The following is a 22,262-nucleotide window of genomic DNA, read 5'->3' on the forward strand; positions in this document are numbered from 1 at the left end:
CTACCTCCTATGAGCATCTTCGGACGTTTGATGGGGTCGTCTATGAGACTTTCAAGGAAGCATGTCAGCACAGGGTGCTTGATGATGATAATGAATGGATCCAGTGCTTGCAGGATGCATCTCATATGTGCACTGGACATTGCATGCGCAATCTCTTTGCCATCATCCTCATACATTGCAATCCCACAAGCCCTGATGACCTTTGGAACCGCTTCAAGGAAAATCTCTGTGATGATCTACACCACTGCCTCACCCATGTTCCATTCAGCATACCTGACCCTACAGAGGAGGAGGTCCATGACTATGGTCTCTATCTCATTGATGGTGTGCTTCGCAAAAATGGATGGTCTTTGGAAGCAATCCCTCACATGCCTGTTTCTCAAATGGCAGCAAGATGGGGGGCCATGGAGGGCAATCAGCTCATTGCTGAGCAGCTTCAGTATAATCCACAGGAACTTCAGCAGATAGTGGATGTAGGAGTCCCTTTGCTCAATATCGAGCAGAGGGTGGTCTTTGATGCTGTGGTACATGATGCAATGCATCACAATGAGGAAAGACCTGGACATGCATACTTTGTCCACAGTGCAGGCGGATGTGGCAAGACATATCTCTGCAAGCTCATTGCTTCAAAACTCCATGCTGAAGGCAAGATTGTCCTTTGTGTGGCCTCCTCTGGAATCACTTCCCTCCTCCTACCAGGCAGACGTACAGCTCATTCATGATTCAAAGTTCCCATCCCCATTCACGAGGATAGCTCATGCAACATAAAGAAAGGAGATGTTGTCCATGAGCTTCTCAAGGCCACCTCTCTCATCATCTGCAATGAAATTCCTATGCATCACCGCCATATTCTGGAATGCCTCGACCGCACATTACACAATCTTCTGAATGTTGATGCTGATTTTGGAGGAATAACAATACTCTTTGAAGGAGACTTCAGACAGACTCTGCTGGTGGTGCCTCATGGATCCAGGGAGCAGATAGTGGGTGCCACATTTTGCAGATCCCGCATCTGGCCAAACCTTCGCATCTTCCATCTCAAGAGAAATATGCAACTTGGTCAAGATCCTGCTTCTGATGAATTTGCAAAGTGGCTCCTTGAGATTGGAGCTGGCAAGGGCACAGATGGAGATGGAACCGTGACCCTCCCTATTCACATGCGCTGCGCCAACAATGATGTCCAATCTCTCATTGATGTCCTATACTCTCCAGTTCTGCACCCTGGCCATCCTCCTGTGAATAACTCCTTCTTCCTGGAATGTACTATCCTCTCTGCAAAGAATACTGATGTGGATGAAATCAACACCACCATTCTTGAATCATTCCCTGGAGATAAAGCAGTCTTTACCAGCGCAGACTCAGTCACTGAGAGGGACTATGACTACATTCCCATAGAGTTCCTCCACACCCTCACCCCATCAGGCTTCCCTTTGCACAAATTGGAGGTCAAAGCAGGTGTTCCTCTGATGCTCTTGCGCAACTTAAACCCCTCTGAAGGCCTCTATAATGGAACCTGTATGATCCTCCTGTCTTGGACCACACATATCCTCAAGTGTCGCATTCTTAGGGATGGTGTTGACGAAGCTCACCAAAATGATCAAGACACAGTCCTGATCCCTCACATGACCCTGGATGCCACTTCTAAGGACAACCCTATTCCTCTCAAGCGTCAACAATTCCCTGTTCATCTTGCATTTGCCATGACGATCAACAAGGCGCAAGGTCAAAGTGTCAAGTGGGTTGGACTCAATTTGCAGACTCCTGTCTTCAGTCATGGACAGCTATATGTGGCTTTGTCTCAGTGCACTCACCCAGAGAGAGTGTATGCTATCTTTCCAGAGCATGAAGAAGGTTCAAAAACAACAAATGTAGTGTATAAAGAAGTGCTTAGAGGCCTTACAGATCCTATCGATGATTGATGTACATAGAATTGTACTTTTATATAGAGAACTGACTGATGTGATGTATTATGTACTTTTGTGTGGTGTAGTAGATTGTACTTTTAGCTGCTCAACAATGTAGATTTCAAGTTTTCAAACTTCCACTATGATCATTAGTAATGAGTAAGCCAAGGTGCTGCAGGCACCTCCCAAAGGAGCACGAAGCGCTCCTTTGCCTTCCTGTGCCAAAGGCACAGTGAGTATTAGGATGAAGCCAAGGCCAGGAAGCTAAAAAGGAGCGCGAAGTGCTCCTTTTGCTTCCTGTGCCGAAGGCACAACAGGTGGTGGACTAGTCAAAGATCAGCTCCTGCAAGTTCATTACCACTGTCAGACCTGGTTCGTGGCTAGACGACTCTTCCTAGAGTCTTGGTTCTCTTTGATGATCTGTGCTGCATCGCACCAGTGCTGCCAATATCTCTTTCAATATCTCAGACTCACTGGTATACTGGGGTTGCTCTGCAGTCCCGGCTGTTGCATGAATAATGACTAGCAGAGACAAATCAAGTTTTACCCCCTTGACTCCAGCAAAGTTTGCGTGCAAATGTCTGCTCGATCACCAATGTCACAAGATAATGCTTTGCATCCTTCTAGTTCCACAGAAACCACCTGGCTAGGCAAATACCTACCGTATATTTGCAAAGCAAGCCTGCCTTGCATTCTGAATTCTTCTTGACTATGTTCCAATCTTGTATATCCTGCCATGTGCAGAATTTAATTTGTGCTTCTGTGCCTTCACAAAGAACTTCAGAGACTACTTTGTTCAGGAAACCACAAGTGGTCGATTGCCATTGACCAACCGAACCCACACAATTAATTATACATGGCAGTGCCACTATGAAATTCCATGTCATTGCAGTTAGGTCCAAACTTTGTCACATATCCTTGCGTCTCTCTTGTCACTCCACATTTTATTGGCAGGCCTACAGTTGGCAACCTCAAAGGATCAACAGACGCTCGAATGAGCAAAGAGGTTCAACCTAAGCAACTGTTATTGGGCAAGTGCTGGCAGCAGTTATGGTTGTATATATGAGCGGCATGTCATTTCTACCCTCACAACATGATGTCAGCACAAGTCAAGTGATGTACTTACACAGCAATATAATGTACTCTGCCTTACTCCATCATCGCAAGCGCCCGAATCTGTGACATCACCCTGTTCCAATCCCAAAATCCAACAATCTGTCAGCTTCCGAATGTTGGTATTCATAGAAAATCATAGCGCCATGGACACACTATTCTCATAGACTTGATCATCCCTCTGTCTTCCGGGTCCCCAACACCTCGTTGCATAGGATTGCGGAGATAACAAGACAATCCAACGATTCCCAATTGTTTCATTACACTAATGAATGTTACATTGACAGCTTGCAGCATCTACCAGTTTCTGTTCTGACACTTAGTGCTCTCATTTTTACTTGCAAGAGGTTGGAAGTTCGCACAAGTCTGATGCTACTCGCAGTAATCTTGCCCGAGACTATTCTGCATTCAATTCAGTCGACACAAAACATGCCAGTAATGAGTGAGCCGGGCGCTGGTGCCATTACGAAATTTAGAACAACATTATCAACGCTGCGGTAAGTTGTTGATTCATCCACCATTGCACATGGCATCATGGTGACTGCGCAAGTACCGTGCATTATTCCTTCAAGGGAGACTCCTTTCGGCTGGCATGTGTCATGTCTGACCCTCTATCCCATCATGTGAGACCTTTATAAATTATATTCTACAAGCTTGCAATGAGACCAAAAACAATGCGTCATAAGCACTCCAGTCATAGTTTATGCAGTCAGGTGTTCAAGATGTTCCTCTAATTTGAGGTCTTCAATGCTCCAGCAGGGTGAAATTTGTTCACCATGACAACTGAGCAGAGCGCTCAGAAATGAACTACTTACATGTCATGTTGTCAACCACGCTGCAGTGTGCACCAAGGCAAAAATGGAAATTCAACTTACTGTACTAGCAACCCAGTGGCTAGTCATCTAAGGTACACATATATGCCTACCATGTTGGTGAGCCATGGGGTCAGATGAGAACTACTCATACTCACATCAGTGTCGCCAATCACTATAACCTGGCAATAATGGCCAGTGCAGCAAGCCATCACAGTGCAAGAGTCAGGACAATGACTGTCATCATGGATAGCCATAGATGCTGTCAACTTGAAAGCAGCAACAACAGCCAGGATGAAGGTGAGACACATTATTTGTGAGATGTGATATGGGATTCCAAAAGCAAATTTGAAGGTAGGAAGACAGCTTGCTTTTACATCCTGAACAATGTTCTGTGCATGACCTATCCACCTGAAATACTCATTCAAACAGATGACATTTGCATTGCCAGCACATTGCCAGCAAGCTCCAGTGCTAACCTGCTTTTCCCCTGGAATTCTCTTGGGAGAGGAACACTTGGAAATGTATAATTCCAACCCATTCACACAGCCTACAATAGGTGACACAGCAATCCCTGGAGCTGGGGTCAGAGGTTACATGGACACAGAGAAATTTAGAGTCTCATCATGGGGAAATGCGAAACTGGATACCCCGAGATCAGCATGACATTGGTTCTCCGCTAAAATGCACATTTCATAGCAGGTGCAGATGTGGCACTGGACACAGTTTATGTGAGGGAATACTGTATCTCTTCATTTGGTCTGGCCAGGTGAGATTGGTCTCCACTGTTGCGAGGATGGTGTGCTGGTGCATGAGGCCTCATGCCCAATGGAGTGCCCTGCATTAACATCAGAGAAGTAAACCTGCGAACTGCAAAACAAACGGTCCAGTCACTGGTGGTCACGACGTGACCAACCGTGACCATCTGAACTCAGCCTGATCCATCGAGTGCCCAGCCATCCTCCAGCTCTCCATCGACTGCCAAATGCTCTCACCATTGACCACTGACCCACTCTGACCCACTGAAAGAATGACATGGGAAAAGGCAAGAACAAAACAGGGACCGGAGAAAGACGAAACACAGCCTGATGGCATGCGCTCTGTGGCATCTCCTGTGAAGCAGCGATGCTGTCAATGCCAATGCTAATGAAAATAACAAGACTTACACATGGCATCTTGCAGGTCTGGCTCCCTAACTGAGAGGTTGGGAGATGAGGATTAGGATATGGGTGGGGCATAAGGGTGTGAATGGGAGAATGTCAAGGCTGCTGAGAGTGGGAGAGAAACAGCGAGTGAGGGAATCAAACTGCGTGCTTCCCCAGCCCATTAAATATCCCCTGGCCTGTTTGCAACACAGATGCACCTTTGCTGCCCAATATGGAATTGTTGGTACTGCCTTGAGCAGGTGGTATGTGAGTTGTGAGGGCCTTCAATCATGGTGTTGGCTGTAACACTTATGGCTGTGTAGTTTCACATCCCACCAGAGATCTTCTATGGCATGGACATGGCGATCACTTGTGGATATTGAGGTGTGACTGGTGGCAAGCCATACAGACTGGACTGTTTTTTTCTGCGAAGGAAGCCACTGGTGAGCAAGCATATTCCTCAGCTAAAGTTGATGGTTTCACGCTTGTCTGACACCATCGACTAGAAAAAAAATGGTCCCAATGAGTGCTTAGACAGTACTTTTGTGCACCTAGACAGTCCAGTGTTCGCTTCATGACTTAGGTATCTTGTTCCGTCATCCCATACAACAAAGTTTGCTGCTGATTACATCAATATTACATAGGGGCCTGGTCAATATAAGGCTTGGTCTCGTCTGTCCTTACCCACCACCACCATCCCACATGCCACTCAACCATGAAACATATCCCAGGCTTTACAATGCCCTTGCAACACCAGACACAGCGCTCAAGCTGGATGATGTTGCTGATGATGTTGCTGCAGAGCAGGAAACTCTCACGTCTGAGTCGCCTGAAGTTGCAGCTGATAACAGCACCAATGTTATGGATGGGCTCTTGTCCCTTCAAGAGACTCTAAAACACGTGTCAAAAGCAATCTCGGATAGCACTGAGTCTGAGTATAAAAGGTGTGCAGTCTGTTCTCATTGATCTATGCAGCCCCTTTACTGAAAATCGCAGATTAATCTCAAACTGCGACACCTTCCTGAGGGAGCATGGCCTCCTTCAGGATGGTGAGTCCCTGTTTTCTCATTCACCCCACCAAGAAGCAGCTTACCTCATTGTGGCATGGATCATGGACGCATAAGTCCTACACCTCCCACTTCTTTTTTTGCTTCTCACATGCTCTCGGTACCAGATGCAACTCCATGAAACTTGATGGGATGAATAAGCCATCCACCAATGAGAGATGATCATATGGCCATGCCCAGAAGATGCAGGCAGCAATGACATACATGTTTGGGCATCTGCAGGGTCTAGGCAATCTGCCGTGGCATGAATCGGAGTTGCATAGCAGCCAGATGTTAGGTAACCCCTCAGTGTCAGTCAAGGTGTCTAGTTACATGTGCAGCTTGCGGCGCCACAAGGTAAGATTACTCACTAATGCCAAGAATGTACTTGACATGTCTGCTTGCTACTCAACAGGTTCAGGCAGGCAAGGTTGCAATCAGTGCTCGCACTATCACGTCCATCAGTACTTTCCCTCTGTATAGCTACTCCGCTGATTATTGCCAGCCCACAGCATATTCTGAAAAGAATGTATCACTTTAACCATCACCCTGATAACTGGGCTATCCTTGATTACCGGCCTGGAGGATGTAGTGATGGCTCTAGTGAGTCATTGCGGTGGGCTGGTGGACGCATCAGGCGTTGCTTGCATGCTGCTTACACAATAGCATTTCTTTGTATGTTACACTCTGACGAAGTCCTGAAAATACAGCTTCACGACCTTCATTTCTTTTCTAATGGTCTTATTCTGACACTTCCATTCAGGAAAACACACCAAAATGGCGGTGCGGAATAGTTTCTTGGCCTGGATTCAACACACTAACAACAATTCAGATATCAAACCTTTTTGGCTGTGGATCATGCCCACAGAAGAGCACCTATGTGCCATTCAAGCTATTGCTGAGTGGATTGCAGCCTCTAAAATTCTGACTGGTTATTTATTCCGAAAGTTTGCTTCAGGCGATCGAATCACAGAAGCCAACCAGCCTTTGGTAAGCCCCTTTCTGGATGGAATACATCATGAATCTCATCAAATCACACAATTTAGACATCCGAACGATTTTTAGAGTTGTTTCGCAACAATCTCCTGGATATTGGGGTGGATCCCTCATCATACGGTACACATTCATTTTGGTGTGGGGGCTGCCAGTATCTGCACATTGAGCGCCAGTGGCCGCTGCATCGCATATGTGAATGGGGAGGCTGGAGCCTCGAGTTTACTAACTTAATGATTGTCAAATATCTCATCTCACACAATGATGATGCCACAGAGCCTTGTGAGCATTTTTTCAACCCTGACCGCAGCCCATCTGTCAAGTGCCCACATTGCGGAAGGTCATGCCCATGTGCTTGATACTGTTACCTTGTACTACCTTACATCAATTTAATGATGACCATGCTTTGATCATGCAATATAGTGTGAAAGTTTTAAGTGCTAGCCTAACCTTTGACTTATCAAGGTATCACCCATGGTGCATTCCAAGACATGGCTGAGCATCATTTACAAAAACTCAAATGAGTACCAGATTGATTCAACATGGGTCGCAGTTTGGGAACTATGGGACAAAGCAAGGGGAAAAGTACAAGTATACCTACTGGAGTTTCTTTAACTGCTGATAGTGGCAGACAATTGCTGACTTGTTTCTCATAACATGAACCTCATCTCCCTTGTGATATGAGAATAGTGAGTCAAATGCATCTCCAAACTCTTTGCGGACCCATGTAATCATGTCATCATTGCTGATATTGCACTGTCTGCAAAGTTCGTCAACAATCCTTGTGAACTTCATTGCACAGCCATTGACTGAAAATTCCTTCCAGAAGTCTTCCGGCGTGCTTTGACGGTATTGAGAGACAATATCCTGCAAGAGCAAGTGAGTTGACTATACTAGCAAATGCATTCACTTACCCTCCAACCCGTCCATTGACTTTTAGTTCCCTGCCACTGGCCATATTTGCCATAACGGTAAACATATGGCCAGTATACTATTGGAATAGGGTGTCCTTTAATCATTAGCACTGATTCTTTCCCCCAGTAAGGACTGGTATCATCCCACATGGCATTGAGACATGGGATATCCTGCTTGAACATGATGGCAACAGGATCTGGCACGTCGCTAACCACAAAGCTTACTTCAGTCCCATCTCCTAACTTGAGGTGATGTGTTTCATCCACCACATGGGCTATGGACTCGCTATCAGAGGAAGGTGCCATGAGACTCTCAGAATCCAAATCAATATTACAGCTGTCAGCTGTATTTGTTGCATCTAGTCGGGCAATTATCCCAGCACTAACTTTTTGTGTGATCTGAAAAACCATGGTTCAGATGGTGACAAATGGCCAAGTGAGTGCCAACCTCTGATGTGATGGAGGAAATTGTGCTCTTGGTCTGCCATTGAGGTAGGAATACCCCACTACTCCTAGGCCTAGCTGATGTTGGCTCACTGGTGGTTACCTCAGACTCAGGCCTGTATGGGTGCTTCACGATGATGGCATGTGCCTGCCAGCGACCATTATTGTAAGTATGATCAAGTCATTAACTCATGGCATTGATGACTTACCCATGGAAGGATCTCATCAATCTCTTGTGGAGTGTGTAAATCCTTTGAACGCTTGACTGCATTGCGTCCATCATGGACTGCACTGGCATCCCTATCCCCATGGAGTTTTGCAAGACACTGTGCCGATAGTTTCAGATGGCTTGATTTTTTCTTACCCCCTCCAGTGACAGTGTGACTGCCCTTGTGTGGCCGATGCATGCCTGGACAAAGCCTTGTAGTAATTTATGCGATAGTCAGGTTCCCTTGGCAAATGAATATATATTTTATTGGACTCACCTGTCCCACTGGCCTTGGTCCTTACTGAATTCCTCCAGCTGAGATTGGAGGAGGCTTTTATTGGCACAGACCTTGAGACCGAACATGCGGCAGTAGTGTTTGAGAGTCTTCACTGTCATGCTCGAACTAGTATTACCATGTTGAGTTCAAACCTCCAAAGTAAGAAAACTGACTTACATGGACAATAATTCTACTTGTGGTTGCCCGCTACTAGTGTCAAAGCCTACAGGAAAGGGCAAGGTTGTGGTCTCCATCATGAAATGATGGCGTAAGACAAACAGTGTCTGAAAAATTTCATGAGTTCAAACACTATCATTGAATTAATGAATTACATACATGATGAGCAAATAGTGGATAGGGGCCTCTATCCATCCTTAAGCTTGCCTGTCATGGGAATCAATGATCTCTGGACGGTATATACATTCACCTTGCTACCAGTTTTTTGTATTCTGAGAGCTATTTTTATTCAGGCTGTCGCTCCAGCTGGAGACAAGCACTCACTGCTTGAATATGCCACTTCCTGGATCGTTGCTCAGAAACAAGATCCTTCATCAATTGAAGGGCCCGAAAACAACAGGCTTCAGCTGGGTGTTGATGGAAAGTGAGCATTCTCAATGATTGAGTCTTCAAAGCCTGAACTCACATAATATGATGCAAGTCTTTGGATGGTTGAGAGCCAACATATCCCTTACTGAGGTCATGCTCAAGCTGGAGCAAATGCTGAGTTAAAGTCACTGTTTCAACAATTAGCTCATCTGTACTGCATTCCAAGTGAGGTCATTGTTGTCTTTGATGGACCAGCCAAGCCCGCTATCAAGAGAGGCACGCTGTGACAGTCAAGTTTTCCTTGGGCTTAGATTTACTTACTTTACTTACCTTTACCTACCCTCACTTTCTTTAGCTTATGTTTGCATTTTTGCTGCTTACTTAAGCATGTATCTCTTTCACTAGTGTCAGTACCAGCCTGAATGACAGTCCCTTTTGATGATAATTTCTACTCTCTGAGCACCAAGCCAAGTCAGAATCCCATGGGCTGAACATACTGCTCTCCACTCAGCAGCCTGGCCAGCTAAAATATGATTCCCACAATGCGCATCATGAAAACTCTGCCATGGTTGACAGAACCATTCAAGCACTTTGCACAGACATTGGGATTTGCCATCCATGATGTGAGTCATTCTCAAAGCTGCTTTAGATAATTATCTACTGTTACTACTAATCTTTCAAGGCTGCTGGTGAGGCTGAGGCAGAACTTGCCGCACTTAGTCGCAGTGGTGTTATCGATGCAGTCATCACTGAGGACAGCGATGCACTGGTATTTGGGGCTTCACGTGTCTTCAGGAGGTAATTCCGACACCATCACTATTCTCAAACATCTTACACAGTGCTACAGTGATCCAAGTTGCTCTGACAACATTATTATCTACTCTGCTGACAATATTTAGCAACATGGAGAGGTAATGCTCTCTAATGGCGGCCTTCTGCTTATGGCTCTGTTGTGTGGTGGTAACTACCATGTAAGTTTAGAACCTGCTCAATTATTTGCAGTTGATTTTAGCATACCTTACTCCCAGGATGGACTTCCAGGCTGTGGGTGGAGAACGGCGCGTGGATTAGCACAATATGGTATTGGCGACAATCTCCTTCAAGAGGCTCAGGCCCATTCACTCACATCAAACCATGAAGGACTGAAGGACTATATCTGTGGCTGGTCCTGTCACCTACAAGAAATCTTTGTCAAGGATCCACTTGGCCACATTGGCCAGCGTCACCCCAGGTTTTTGAACAATGTTCCTGACAATTTTCCTGATGTATCAGTTGTACTGGCATATGTCAAACCCCCAACCTCTGCGCAGCCAGTTGGTCATGATTTCATCCACTCAAAGGTCTTGGACTTAGAGAATCTCACATACCTGTGTGAATTCCACTTTTGCTGGTCAAAATACATGCCCCCAGGCCCAGTAAGAGATGCAGAGAGCATGGGGACTATGTGGAAGTTGCAGGACTACATTTGGCCTGGAATCTGTATCCGTGTGCTTCTAGAGGTGAGCCGGCCAGTGTGTATTTACTGTCACACTACCCCATTCTGATATTATGCTAGACTGAGCCAGAGTCCATCATCCAAATCCACTCTGAATGAGATGCACCATCCTTGCATGCCTTAAAACAGTACCAGGTCGAGGTCAAGTCATGCACACTCATCACTGCTGCAAAGAAAGGTGTGATGCGAGTCCAGCACATGGCAGAGTGGACACCCGCTGAGTCTGCCGCCATTATCAACTCACAGTCCGACATGTTGGTGGATTTGACGAGCTGGGTTTGGGTGCCTGTACCATTGGTGGAAGATCATCTTCCAGCACTCATTCACGCATTCAGAAGCAGAGGTGGCAAGAGGCAGCAACCAGGCGCATCCACTGTGGTGGCATCCTGTGATCATCAGGGCATGGAGATAATAGAACTAACTGATTCCGACAGAGACACTGCCAAACAGCAAGTGTCGCATAACACAAAGAGGAAGAGACATACTTTTGATGCTTATGCCTTGGAGGTACTGGAACTTACTGATTCAGACTAAATAGATGCACAGAGCCCATGTCATTTTTTGTATAGTACTTGTATCTGCATATATGATAGCATTAGCATCTCTTATTGTCTCCCTACTCAGCACTAAGCTGTGTGAGTGCACTCACTTGGGCCAGTATCTGTCTGCAGGATTCCAGGTAAGTAAGTGCTGAATAAAGCAAGAAACACCAATACACCATGGAGGTGGACTCACCATCTCCAGAAAGCTGGCATTGCACTCACTGCAGTGCTCAATGTCACTAGCTTCAGGGCACCAGAAGGAGTCGCTGTCGCTGTCTTTTGGATGGACAGAGGAAGCACAGCTCTTGGCCCCATTAGTAGTAGCAGGTGGCAGCGGCACTGAACTCACAGCAGCAGGCTCACTTGGATGATCACCGAAGCTGATACTGGCCACATCTGACATCTGTGGCTCATTCCCAGGTAAGAAAATGCTAAAAACTCAAATACTAAATACTCACTGTATCCATTGGCCAACAGCTGACAGTGCACTCACTGTAACGTTCCCAGCTGCAATTGCACACTGTGCATGCTGGGGGGATATCAGGAATGCCCTGATTTCTGCACTCTTCACTATGCCTGTGCTCTTCTAGTGGGACAATGACAAAGCATGGCATCCAGCTGTAGAAGCTGTGGACTGGAATGGCAGGCTGCCACCAGTAGTACGTTATGCCGAGCCCAACAAGGACAAGGATGACCACAACAATTGCTATTGCAATCGTTGTGGTCATTGTGGTCTCTTGGAGGCCATCACTGCCAACAGAGGAGGCAGAAGCAACAGCTCGAACGGCCTGGACGACGGGGGCGAGCTACAACGAGAAAGAGAGTCAATGAAGGGAACGGCAATCACAAAGGGAAATCGCAAGGGAATCCGTGCACCAAAAAAGGGAAGGGACGTGACCAACGTAAGCGACGCCGAGCCCCCGATGGAACGTTCAAGAAACCGATCCACGGCATTTGCCGAACGTCACGCCCGCCAGCGGACGGTTTTGTTTTTGTGAGAAGTATTTATGAATCACTATCTTTGACATTCATGCACGCCGAAATGATTCTTCCTACCGTAGCATCTTGACTCTTGACACAGCAGATCATTTTCATGGAGAGGAACATGATCCACCTGCAACTGCCATTACTCTTCAATCATCGGACTCGTCGGTAGTGCTTCATGTGCAGTGTCTGAAAATCACAAGTAGGGACCGAGCATATAATGAAGGAGTGCACCATGTGTGAGATTCTACACACCACAAAACCCGCTACTGCCGTGGCGGGAATCAGAATATTGGGAAGGCTGCCACTATGAAATTCCACATCATCGGTCATCCGGCTAGATCCATCCGAGCCCAAACCTTGGTCTATTATCACCTCAGCTCTCTTGCTTTCCTCGCCACTCCACAACTTGTTGACTCTGTAGTCGGTGACGTCGAAGGATCGGATATATACAGACGCTCAAATGAACAAAATTAGCAGAGGCCCAGTCTAAGTAACTGTCATTGGGCAAGTGCTGGTGGCAGTTAAACTTATGTCAGTCATGGTCGTATGAGACGCTCGCTTACCGCCGCCTTGCTCATTCAACCTACCATGTCGTCCGTGTCCGTACAACTATCAGCTCACCCTGCACTGGATGTGACAGTTGTTGCCGTGTATCTCTCCATCCGCGAAAGATTAAACTGTTGAGCACCACCGTGTCTCGCAAACAGTTTCCCCTACGACCTGCATATGCAACGACATTCAACGAATGTCATGGGCCGACACTAGAGAAAGCCGTGCTTGCCTTGCGCACAGATTCGTTCGCACGCGGACAGCTATGCGCTACATTTTTGAGAGTGCGATGTCAGCAGGACATCCGAATGCTATTTGAAAGAGGCAAAGACAATAGCAAACGGAGCGTACAGACATCTCTTATTGAAATTCATGGTAGAAAATGTCCGAAGGTGAACGGAGCGCTTGTAGAAAATACATGCGGGAACCGACTCCATTTAGTACATCTGACTGGATGTCAACATAGTCAATCAATGGGGCTCATTATCGTAACAGCAACTTCTTCACCTACTAGTATCCACGTGCGTGCCCAGGGACATAAATGCCGCCGGCAATAAGCATCAGATTTTGGGACGTGGCAATGCCCTTTCGAGTTGGACGGCGTAATTAGTCCCCAAAAGGGGCCAATCATGAACTAACTCGTCTTCCTCTAGCGCTCTCCAATTGGGTGATGGTGTGGCGCGAATGTGCGAGAAGTCCTGGGGCAAGAAAGGGAAATCGGTATGGTTTTCGGTGACCGGAGGTGGCTGATCAGTGGTTGTCTGTGGTGACGTTGTTATTTAAATAGATGAAATGGTGAAAAGATTGAACCTTCAACTCGCTCGGATACACGCCAAACCTCACTTGATCACAGCTTTCGATGATGGGATTCGATGTAATGTCAAGATAGGCATCAATGGCAGTGGAATTGTGCATCCTGAACTGCCAGTCATGAGCACAGTAGAGCGTGACACACACGGACAATATAATCCTACCTGGTGACATCTAGCAACAACCACGCAATTTGTTAAGTCGTGCAACATGATGCTACCATCGACGGTCCCTAGGATGAGAATTGAATTATGTATGTCGCGGATGTTCAGCGCCGGAAGGGAGATAGCATTAGCAGACAAGGTTAACTCATTCGTGGTCGTAACAAGATTTAAGACACTGCTTGATATTCTTATTATAGACACCTCTACATGATCTGTGGATGAGCTGGGATCAGAAAGGCACGATCTAGAGAGGTAGCGATTGGAGTGGTTGGATATTGTTCTGGAAGCACTAGATATTGTTGAAGTAGGTATCGCTGGTGCATTCGCCCGATCAGGTAGCGTTGCGGTCTCTGTTGATGCTGACGCTGGTATCTTGACCTTCCGTTTAAAAGCGAATTTCAATTCCCTGTGGTCGATGAGCGCAAGTCCTCGAGCGACTTCTCTAATACTTTGAGTTGCTTTCCGGTTTGGTTAGCTCAGGCATCAAAATCAGACACAGGGCACGTACCAGTTCATTTTGTCTTTGATCATAGCTCGGAAGCCTCCCGGTAGCTTCAGTCAAACGCTTGTTGAGCCTGTACTTCTCCGGCGATGGAGTGCACAAAAACAGCATCTGCAACTTCGAGACGGGTGGCAAGTTCTACGGACTATAATAGCGTCGGTGGGACCGGTGTAAAAGTGAAAAACTTTACCAGAACAAGATGCTTGGAAAGAGGACGTGAATGTTTGAGAAAAAGTCCAGAGCGCCTCTGTGCCGTCAGCGGATACCATAGTGGTCAAGTAGAACCGGCTCAGGCACTGGTAGTGTTGTCACAGAGGCGAATCGAATCGAGGTGAAAATTCTGGTAAATCGACATAGTTGGTCACAGTAACTAACGTTCAGATTAACGAGTTGAAGGGCGCCAGCGGACAAAATTCCAATCAAGGGTTTCCAAATGAAACTTGGTGTGAAAATTTGACGGACCAATGGGTGAGGTTTGCAGTCCAAAGAGATGGCGAAACAAATGTATTGGTTGAGGATCTACTGAGTGAGAAGTGTCTCAGAATGAGCAGCTGCAGGAGTGACTACCAGATTGATAAGCGGCGGTGAGGCGAGCACGTTGCCAGAACGTTTGCCAGCTGCCGACACTGGGAGTCTAGGACTACAAAGCTGAGCGGAGTTGGGACCGTCAATTTATAGGAGCAAAGCTGGAGGGCCCATCAAAATCTCGCGGAGAACGGCACGAATCCCACGCATGGCCCATACTTATGCAGCCAAGACCAGTCCAAATTCGCAGTCCTTTTGAGTCCCGCTCGGCAACACTGAGCACGGTGGTGAGATGTCATCCAAAGCTATCTGTAACACGCTCGCACCGCTCAAAAAACTTCGCCATCCCCTCCGTCCACGTCTCGCCCCACACTGGACACTTCGACCAGCCTCAGGAATACCTATGCTCAACTGTCAAGTAGAGCCGTGTTTTTGTGCTTAGCCCTCAGAATGTTTCTCAATCACAACTAGGCTGGTACCTCGTTAACATTGCGCGAGATTGTAATCTATATTGTGCCGCCCTGCTTTTCTTCCCATCGCTGATCCATAAGCTCCCTCTTCCTGGTGCACTCGTCGCATTGCTCCGAAACTAACTGTGTGATGTCACTCAATTGCGCGTCCATGCGTTCATTAGCAGCCGCTCGCTCCTCGTTCTCAGTCTGTCGTAGCTGCCTTTCGCTATCAAGCTCCCCACGAACGCGTGCAAGCTCTTCCTCCAGGTCATGAACCCTTCGATCGCGCTCTTCATCCATGCGAGCACGCTCGGCGGCAAATTCAGCACGTTCCCGCCCCTTCTCGGATGCAAAAGGCTCCCTTTCGCGAGCAGACTGCTCGCGCTCAAGTTGAACCGTCTCCAAAATGTCACCGACGTCGCGAGAAGCCGCCTCATGAGAAGCTGCGTGAATTGATTCGACGATGGAAGCATTATCCTCTGATCCGGGAGGAGGGAACGGTAGAGAAGGTACACTGCGCGCTCTTTCTTCCAGTTCAGCAAATAGTTCATCACCGCGCTGTCTTGCCTCATCATCACGACGTTGTTCGTTCTGGAGGAAGATTTGCTCTCTGTGTTCTTCACTGTTTCGGAACTCTGCTTCACGACAGTCTTCAGCTCCATCAGCGCCTTGGACGACCTGGTTGAGTTTACGTTCTACTTCATCCAGTCGTTCGTGCAGTCGATTATGGACTTCATCAAATCTGGTAGTCGTTGGGTCAAAGTGTACATGAGGATCATGACCTGGCGGTAGGACATGAACCACCTCGCTCCCGCCATCATCCTCTTGAATAGTGACTGACATACCTCCTGCGTCCCTTACAGAAGGTATTGGATGTGAGGAACGGACAGTTGGAATGTATGCATGAGGGGAATGACGTAGTTGTTGTCGAAGCTCACTAGTGGGGCTCATCGGACGTCGTTCTGGAAGGTTTGTTAGAATAAGTCCATGCCCACAGTAACTCACGTACCTGGTGAAAATGGGCGTTCTTCCGGAGTCATGATCATGGACCGGCCGGTGTGTATTTCAGGATGTGTTCGCTCTGGTTGCTCGATCCTGATGACAGTTGGTGACCATGGAGGGTCCTCAAACCGCAGAGAAGCAGGGATGCCAGGACTATCTCTGCGATAGCTGCAAACAGGTATATCCTCTTCTGAATACCGAGTGGGAGTTCTGTGAGTCGGTAGGTGATCGCCTTCGTCATAACTGGGACGTCTGCGGCCAGGGTCCCCTTCAACACTTGAACGTCTGCGACTAGGGGTGTGATGGCTACAACCAGGTGCATCCGCCTCTGAAATTCGACTGGGAGCTCTGTGAGTCGGTGAGCGCTCATCTCCTCTGCTTGGGTCTCTTCCTTCCGAACGTGTGGGAGAGAGTGAACGGGGGCGTCCACGGCAGTGGCAGCGATCATCATCTCTATGCCTCTCGCCTCCTCCTCGTGATGGCGATCGCGAGTGATGATCACGAGGCCCTCTCCGTGGGGGAGAGTAGTTGGCATAAAAACGGCGATGGGGGCCATGTTCATGCGAGTAGTATCGGTGTCGACGGTCATCCGAATGTCTTGGGTAATCATAATCAGGAGAGTAAGGATCGTCGTATGGAGGATATCTATCGCGGTACCCTCTACGAGGTGACCGAGACCGAGATCGTGAACGATCGACGTGTCCCACGCTACCAGGTAACCCCTCTACTGGACCGCCAGGGCCGCCACCTGAAGGAACACCAAATTCTTGGCGAGTGGGAGATCTGGCGACCTGTTCCCCGGGCGGCAATTGTAATACGACAGGGCCAGGCGGAGGGCTTTGTTGTATGACCACTGGGCCTCCTCTCCCGGAACTAGATCTGGACCTGGACCTGGACCTGGACCTGGGTCTGGGTGCTGGCTCAAAAGGTGGGTGAATTATCACGGGTCCGGGACCAGGCCCTCCAAACATGGGTGACGGTGGTATCCCTGCGAATCCATATGGAGGCCCCGGCTGTATTGGCGCAGGCTGATCTGTCATACCCACTTGAGGGGGTGGAGTCGGTTGTGGACGCACATTGATGTTGATATCCTGGGGCCGAGGGCTTCCATGGCTGTGTATATGCTCCCCGGAATGTACTACGTCAGGGATATCTTGCTGATGCCCTGGTGCCATGTGATCCTCCGGAGGGTGTTGTACATGGTGTACGTTGGGATGCGCATAGGTCTGTTGGGTATCCGTACTAGTCTCACTCCCTTCAGCATCACTCTGTTGAACTACGATTGTATGTGCTGGCAATGGTCTCGTGGAGAGCACAGCATCGCTAGAACCCGAGTGAGGACTTGTGAGAAAAAATCTTTCACCTTCATCATCAGGGGGACGCTCGTACCGATCGCCATTTTGTAGTTGGGGATAACCATCATAACCACCAGGGAGTACTGGTCCTTGCGCACCTGGAGGGTAATGATGAGGTTCTGGCATGCCCTGCGGCCAGCGCAGTGGGGGTTCATCGGGTATGGAAGGAGTATATCGACCCGACTGAGGAGAACCATCATAGGTGGAAATGACACCTAGTGGTTGCACGCCGGGCTGCATCCCTAATCCTAGTCGTGCAAGATCATTTCTGAGCTCATCAACACGAGCGGTCACCCCCCGTAATTCTGCTTGACGGTCCTGCATGTCCCTTTCAAGCCGTTCATTCAGGCCTCTCATGTACGTCATCAATTCTCGCTGTTGGTCCACCGTCGCAAGTTGGGCGAGACGATGTTCCTAACGCAAGAAGAAAATTAGCGTCTCGACAGGATATCAATAGCGTAACTTGCCCGAAGGATGTTCATCAATGTGTCAAAGAATGGTAATTGCACTACGGTCTATAAGAGAGCAATCAGAACCTGGGAAATCACACCTTAAATTTACTTACTGGTCCCGGAGGCATTGGCACGTATTGGCAACCACCTTGTTGACCAGGGATAACAGGCGGAGGAGGCATGCCCTGCAGAATTACCAAAGTTACATCTTGAAATCAAATCCGTTGAACGACGTACTAAGCCCTGTGATCTTGGGGGACGGTACCAGGTTTGAGGCTCGCGAATGTCGTCACTGGGTTCAAGGTTAGCAGGTGCGCTTGGAGGTCTTCCGTGCAAGTCGATCTAAGCAAAAGGTTGGTATTTTACTATATTCATTCAACAAAAGTACTCACTGGCACAACAGGAACAGTAGGCCGGTGTGGAGGTCTTGGATTGGAAAAATCGCCGGGTGGTGGCACCGGTTGCTGAGTAGGCAGCCCAGGTGCACCAGAAAATACGGTCTCGGGCTCAGCCACAGGTCGGTCGCTACGGTGACCTGGAGTAGGATGGGTGATAGGTGGGTGTTGAATCTCAGGCGAGAACACCGCTGGCACTGTGGCAATTGGGAACGTCGCAGGCCGTAACATGGGACTGATACTCTTTGACCTTGGAGGACGTACCGCAGGTTGGTAAGCGAAGGGAATCAATGTTGGAGGTGGCTGGACGCCTATAGGTACTTGGGGTGGGGGTGCCTGCAATAGTGCAAGCAGCTCATCGTCAAGATTTCCACGAGTGCTGCGTGGCTGGGGTGCAGCAAGAGGGACGCGGTCCCTCAGAAGCCGCGTCCAATCCTGCCAGCGCTGCTGAAAATCCTCTGCGCCTACATCTATGCCGACATCAGAAATAGATACCAATGGCGGCTGGATGTAGCCAGGTCGTTCAGTCTCGACACGTCTATCAATGAGTTGACGCAAAAGGACCTCGATGGCCTGAAACCGGTCATTGAACTCTGTGGTGTCCAGAGAACCTGAGCGTGTCTCATGCAACTCGTCCGGCGTATGGTTTGTTGACACCTGGCCCTCCCCTTGAAGCACAGTTGTCTGCTCTCTCAGTGAGATCAGCATATCTCTCAGCGTCTTAGTGGTGTTGCTATTGTGCTGACGCACAGTGGTGGTCAATGCTGTTGAAGGTGTAGGTGACGAGGGCGGAGGAATCAGTGATGACGAAGACGTAGTCGACAAGCTGGGACCAGGGGATGGCTTGCTGGGAGAAAATTCAGATGGTGTGCATCCGTGAACCCATGAGTCCTTGACATTATAGCCGTGGGCCGGCGCAACTATAGTCCAACTCGAATGATCTAATTCTGCTCCTGCTAATATGATCATGTAATATCTTTGACTTAATCACACATAGCCATGGATGTTCATTCGTATAGAGAAGGAGGAGGAGTTCATGACAAAGTTATGACATGCCGAGCACATGGCAGTCATTTCATTAAAAAGTTCACCCTTAACTCTTTGGACGCACCAACATTGTTTGTATGTATTTGGTCGGAACAAGGTAAAGGGCCATTGTAATACCGCCGGCTCACAAGTTTGGTCACACGAGTTGTAACGTACCTTTACGGCATCTTGATGGATTAAAATGGCCCAATGACACAGCCCAATTATAATAGTCTATGTTCTCTGACCTCGGAAGGTCGCCAAAGTCAAAGGAAGTTTATGAATGTTTTATTTGAAAGAAGTGACCTGGATGCAAGACCGTATTGAAACAAGAAAGCACATGTATTTGGCAGGTGTACAACCCGGGGGTATCACCTGACTTCCCAATAAGTACTTTCAAATCGTGTTTCATGCGGACGAATTCGTGTCATTTGAAAAGTCATGTCATAGGGCCATGATATCATTTAAACGAATGTTTTAACAGGACCTTTAAAGCTATGCTTTCCCCACCAAAACCAGTTGATCGTGATTATGACCAAAAGACCGCCAACAGCAACAATTGCATAGTTCATGTTGAGGACGTTCACCGGGTATGCCGTAGGTAGGACGAATAAAATGCAGATGAAAACGCAGAACTATACAGATAATCAATGGCTATTGTGTAATTGATGAGGAATGTACGCACCGCAAAACTTGCAAAGTTCACTGGCCATGACCATTTCCTGAGGCAAAAAGGTCCAAAGTCTTCAATGCTAGATCCAATACATAAGTTAAACGAGGCTCGGATACATGATTTTTAACAACGAACGAGTTAGGCCAGAACACGCGAATGACGATGGGTTGCATGTAGCTCAACATCACCGATGTAGCTGCTGAGGATAAGATGGCGTTAAACTGTGATGGTGGAATTGTTATCAAAATAAAGCATCTGAATTAACTGGATCGACTGACTGCAACAGCAGACCCGATGTAAGCACACGATATAATGCATCCTATCAAGACGCTGGTCCATACACCCCAGTATGGCGCTTGGAATCGGTTCAAGGTCATAAATTGTTTTTTTCAACGGGAACGCATTATCTCTTGCGAGCGCATAGAACAGCCTTGAGCTTGCAGTAAAATTTGTAATCGCAGCCATTACTTGGGCAAGCGTCACCACAACCAGGCACAATTGCGCTAACTGTGGCCCGACAGCATCGTAGAAGAGTTGAGAAATTGGGATGGCGAATGTTGTAGCCTGAACGGATGCGATGTTCTGGACCGCGAAAAGAAGTGAAAGCATGTACACGAGACCGATCAGCCAAGAGCCTGCAATGCTGCCTACCACAGCGAGCGGGGCCAGGATTTCTGCGCGCACAGCTTCTTCTGCCACTTGAGCTGCTGTTTCACATCCCTCGAGCGTGTATACAGCCTACAGCACGGTAGTGCCGTGAGTTGCATTGTACGCCATGCATACATAATCAAACCTGACCTGAAGAAACCCAAGAAGCACAACAAAACCTCTCGATTCCCAACCGGTGAAGCTAGTCTGCCAGTCACTAACTTCATCCTTTACAAAGTAAGCGAGATCTTACTTTTGAAAATTCGTGAACACGAAGTCAGGAGAATTCTATCACACAGAATCAGGTTTCGCGTGTAGAAAGTTCGTCATGCAGATTATGAGAACTTTACCTTCACAGGCGCTTTCACAAGCAGGGTGATGGCCAGCACAAACGTCCCGCCCAACGTCCACCAGACATTAAACGTGCTCATTCGTCCTATGGCCTTCGTTCCGATGGTATTGATAATACCAGAGAATATGTTCATGGCCCAAGCGATCGCAGTGATTTCTACTCTCGTCAAAGTCCTTCCTTGTCCAACCTCTGCCATCGATGCAAGGTATAGAGCGACACTAGATCACAATTCGCAGGCCGCTGACCATACGACGCAAACGAAACTTACCTCAAATTTCCGGAAATGCCAGTAAACACCATAGCCATGGAATAAAGCCAGCCAGTGAAGACTGATTCATGAGCCACCGTGTGGAGAGTGGACGTTAAAACTCACAGCCAAGGATAGGCGTGTCTGGTTTCATTTTGCAAACCCAAAAGTAGAGTCCTCCCATTGTTGGGCTATACGACAACCTAAGACGTAGCTCTGGCAGGGTATGACGACTTGCTTACTATGTACTGCAAATCTCTGCAAGGCTTAAAGCGATCAGAAACATAAAGAAACTGCATATCTATATAATACAGCAGCTTGCATCGTTTTCAGGCAGACTGAACCGCAGAACTCACATTCCATCCCCAGAACAAACCAACCGGGCCTCCAGAGAACAACCCTGTCTGAAACGCACTGCTCATTCCAGTCAGAATGCCAATGGCGCAGAACGATATCCCAAGTACTCCGAAGAGAGACATCTCCCGGCGGAATTCGGCCCTGTAGCCCAGGTCCTGAAGGCGTTGATCAGTCACGGCAACATCACATGCTTCTTCCTTGTCCTCTCCTGCATTGGAATCTCGACGTTCTGACTCGAGCATGGTGTACGTGGCACACACTGATTATCGTGAGCAGATGGGGAGACCAACGTTATATAGTGACTAGTAGAAGAATGAGAACAAGGAG

General features: G+C 47.8%; 8 protein-coding genes across 8 annotated transcripts; 2 read left to right on the top strand and 6 right to left on the bottom strand.

Moving 5' to 3' along the window:
- Positions 1–6,224: 6,224 nt before the first annotated feature.
- Positions 6,225–7,372, top strand: BJ212DRAFT_1446308 (uncharacterized protein; the record flags this gene model as incomplete). The annotated part of the gene is made up of 5 exons (XM_041338222.1): positions 6,225–6,377; positions 6,436–6,476; positions 6,526–6,803; positions 6,889–7,010; positions 7,067–7,372. 5 exons carry the CDS (start codon positions 6,225–6,227, stop codon positions 7,370–7,372), a joined length of 900 nt encoding a protein of 299 aa, XP_041194939.1.
- A 238-nt stretch (positions 7,373–7,610) lies between these two features.
- BJ212DRAFT_1268113 (uncharacterized protein) lies at positions 7,611–8,233 on the bottom strand (the record flags this gene model as incomplete). The annotated part of the gene is made up of 2 exons (XM_041330706.1): positions 7,611–7,880; positions 7,928–8,233. The coding sequence occupies 2 exons, from the start codon at positions 8,231–8,233 to the stop codon at positions 7,611–7,613; spliced, it is 576 nt and encodes a 191-aa protein (XP_041194940.1).
- Positions 8,234–9,944: 1,711 nt separating this feature from the next.
- On the top strand, positions 9,945–11,431 carry BJ212DRAFT_1479380 (uncharacterized protein; the record flags this gene model as incomplete). The annotated part of the gene is made up of 6 exons (XM_041339865.1): positions 9,945–10,025; positions 10,085–10,200; positions 10,242–10,248; positions 10,302–10,373; positions 10,431–10,901; positions 11,027–11,431. The coding sequence occupies 6 exons, from the start codon at positions 9,945–9,947 to the stop codon at positions 11,429–11,431; spliced, it is 1,152 nt and encodes a 383-aa protein (XP_041194941.1).
- Positions 11,432–11,656: 225 nt separating this feature from the next.
- On the bottom strand, positions 11,657–12,443 carry BJ212DRAFT_1345090 (uncharacterized protein; the record flags this gene model as incomplete). The annotated part of the gene is made up of 3 exons (XM_041335288.1): positions 11,898–12,443; positions 11,803–11,842; positions 11,657–11,743 (listed from the first exon to the last, which is right to left on the bottom strand). Coding segments are annotated over exons 1-3 (342 nt in total), but the record flags the coding sequence as incomplete, so codon positions are not given.
- Positions 12,444–13,257: 814 nt separating this feature from the next.
- Positions 13,258–14,864, bottom strand: BJ212DRAFT_82915 (tubulin binding cofactor C-domain-containing protein). The gene is made up of 6 exons (XM_041344159.1): positions 14,642–14,864; positions 14,458–14,589; positions 13,950–14,397; positions 13,786–13,896; positions 13,483–13,736; positions 13,258–13,425 (listed from the first exon to the last, which is right to left on the bottom strand). Exons 2-5 carry the CDS (start codon positions 14,478–14,480, stop codon positions 13,536–13,538), a joined length of 783 nt encoding a protein of 260 aa, XP_041194943.1. The 5' UTR covers positions 14,481–14,589; positions 14,642–14,864; the 3' UTR covers positions 13,258–13,425; positions 13,483–13,535.
- A 576-nt stretch (positions 14,865–15,440) lies between these two features.
- Positions 15,441–18,785, bottom strand: BJ212DRAFT_82906 (uncharacterized protein). The gene is made up of 7 exons (XM_041344158.1): positions 18,630–18,785; positions 18,351–18,579; positions 18,253–18,300; positions 17,820–18,199; positions 16,438–17,753; positions 16,274–16,390; positions 15,441–16,210 (listed from the first exon to the last, which is right to left on the bottom strand). Exons 2-7 carry the CDS (start codon positions 18,417–18,419, stop codon positions 15,483–15,485), a joined length of 2,658 nt encoding a protein of 885 aa, XP_041194944.1. The 5' UTR covers positions 18,420–18,579; positions 18,630–18,785; the 3' UTR covers positions 15,441–15,482.
- Positions 18,299–19,697, bottom strand: BJ212DRAFT_83006 (uncharacterized protein). Its single transcript, XM_041344160.1, has 2 exons — positions 18,351–19,697; positions 18,299–18,300 (listed from the first exon to the last, which is right to left on the bottom strand). The coding sequence occupies exon 1, from the start codon at positions 19,599–19,601 to the stop codon at positions 18,609–18,611; it is 993 nt and encodes a 330-aa protein (XP_041194945.1). The 5' UTR covers positions 19,602–19,697; the 3' UTR covers positions 18,299–18,300; positions 18,351–18,608.
- Positions 19,698–20,122: 425 nt separating this feature from the next.
- On the bottom strand, positions 20,123–22,177 carry BJ212DRAFT_1446309 (amino acid transporter; the record flags this gene model as incomplete). Its single annotated transcript, XM_041338223.1, has 12 exons — positions 20,123–20,293; positions 20,344–20,410; positions 20,467–20,552; positions 20,610–20,661; positions 20,726–21,069; positions 21,130–21,181; positions 21,233–21,267; positions 21,330–21,549; positions 21,600–21,660; positions 21,705–21,769; positions 21,821–21,879; positions 21,935–22,177. 12 exons carry the CDS (start codon positions 22,175–22,177, stop codon positions 20,123–20,125), a joined length of 1,455 nt encoding a protein of 484 aa, XP_041194946.1.
- Between the last annotated feature and the right edge of the window lie 85 nt (positions 22,178–22,262).

The sequence above is a fragment of the Suillus subaureus genome (genome assembly GCF_016647635.1).
Source record: "Suillus subaureus strain MN1 chromosome Unknown BJ212scaffold_10, whole genome shotgun sequence".
Classification (NCBI taxonomy): domain Eukaryota; kingdom Fungi; phylum Basidiomycota; class Agaricomycetes; order Boletales; family Suillaceae; genus Suillus; species Suillus subaureus.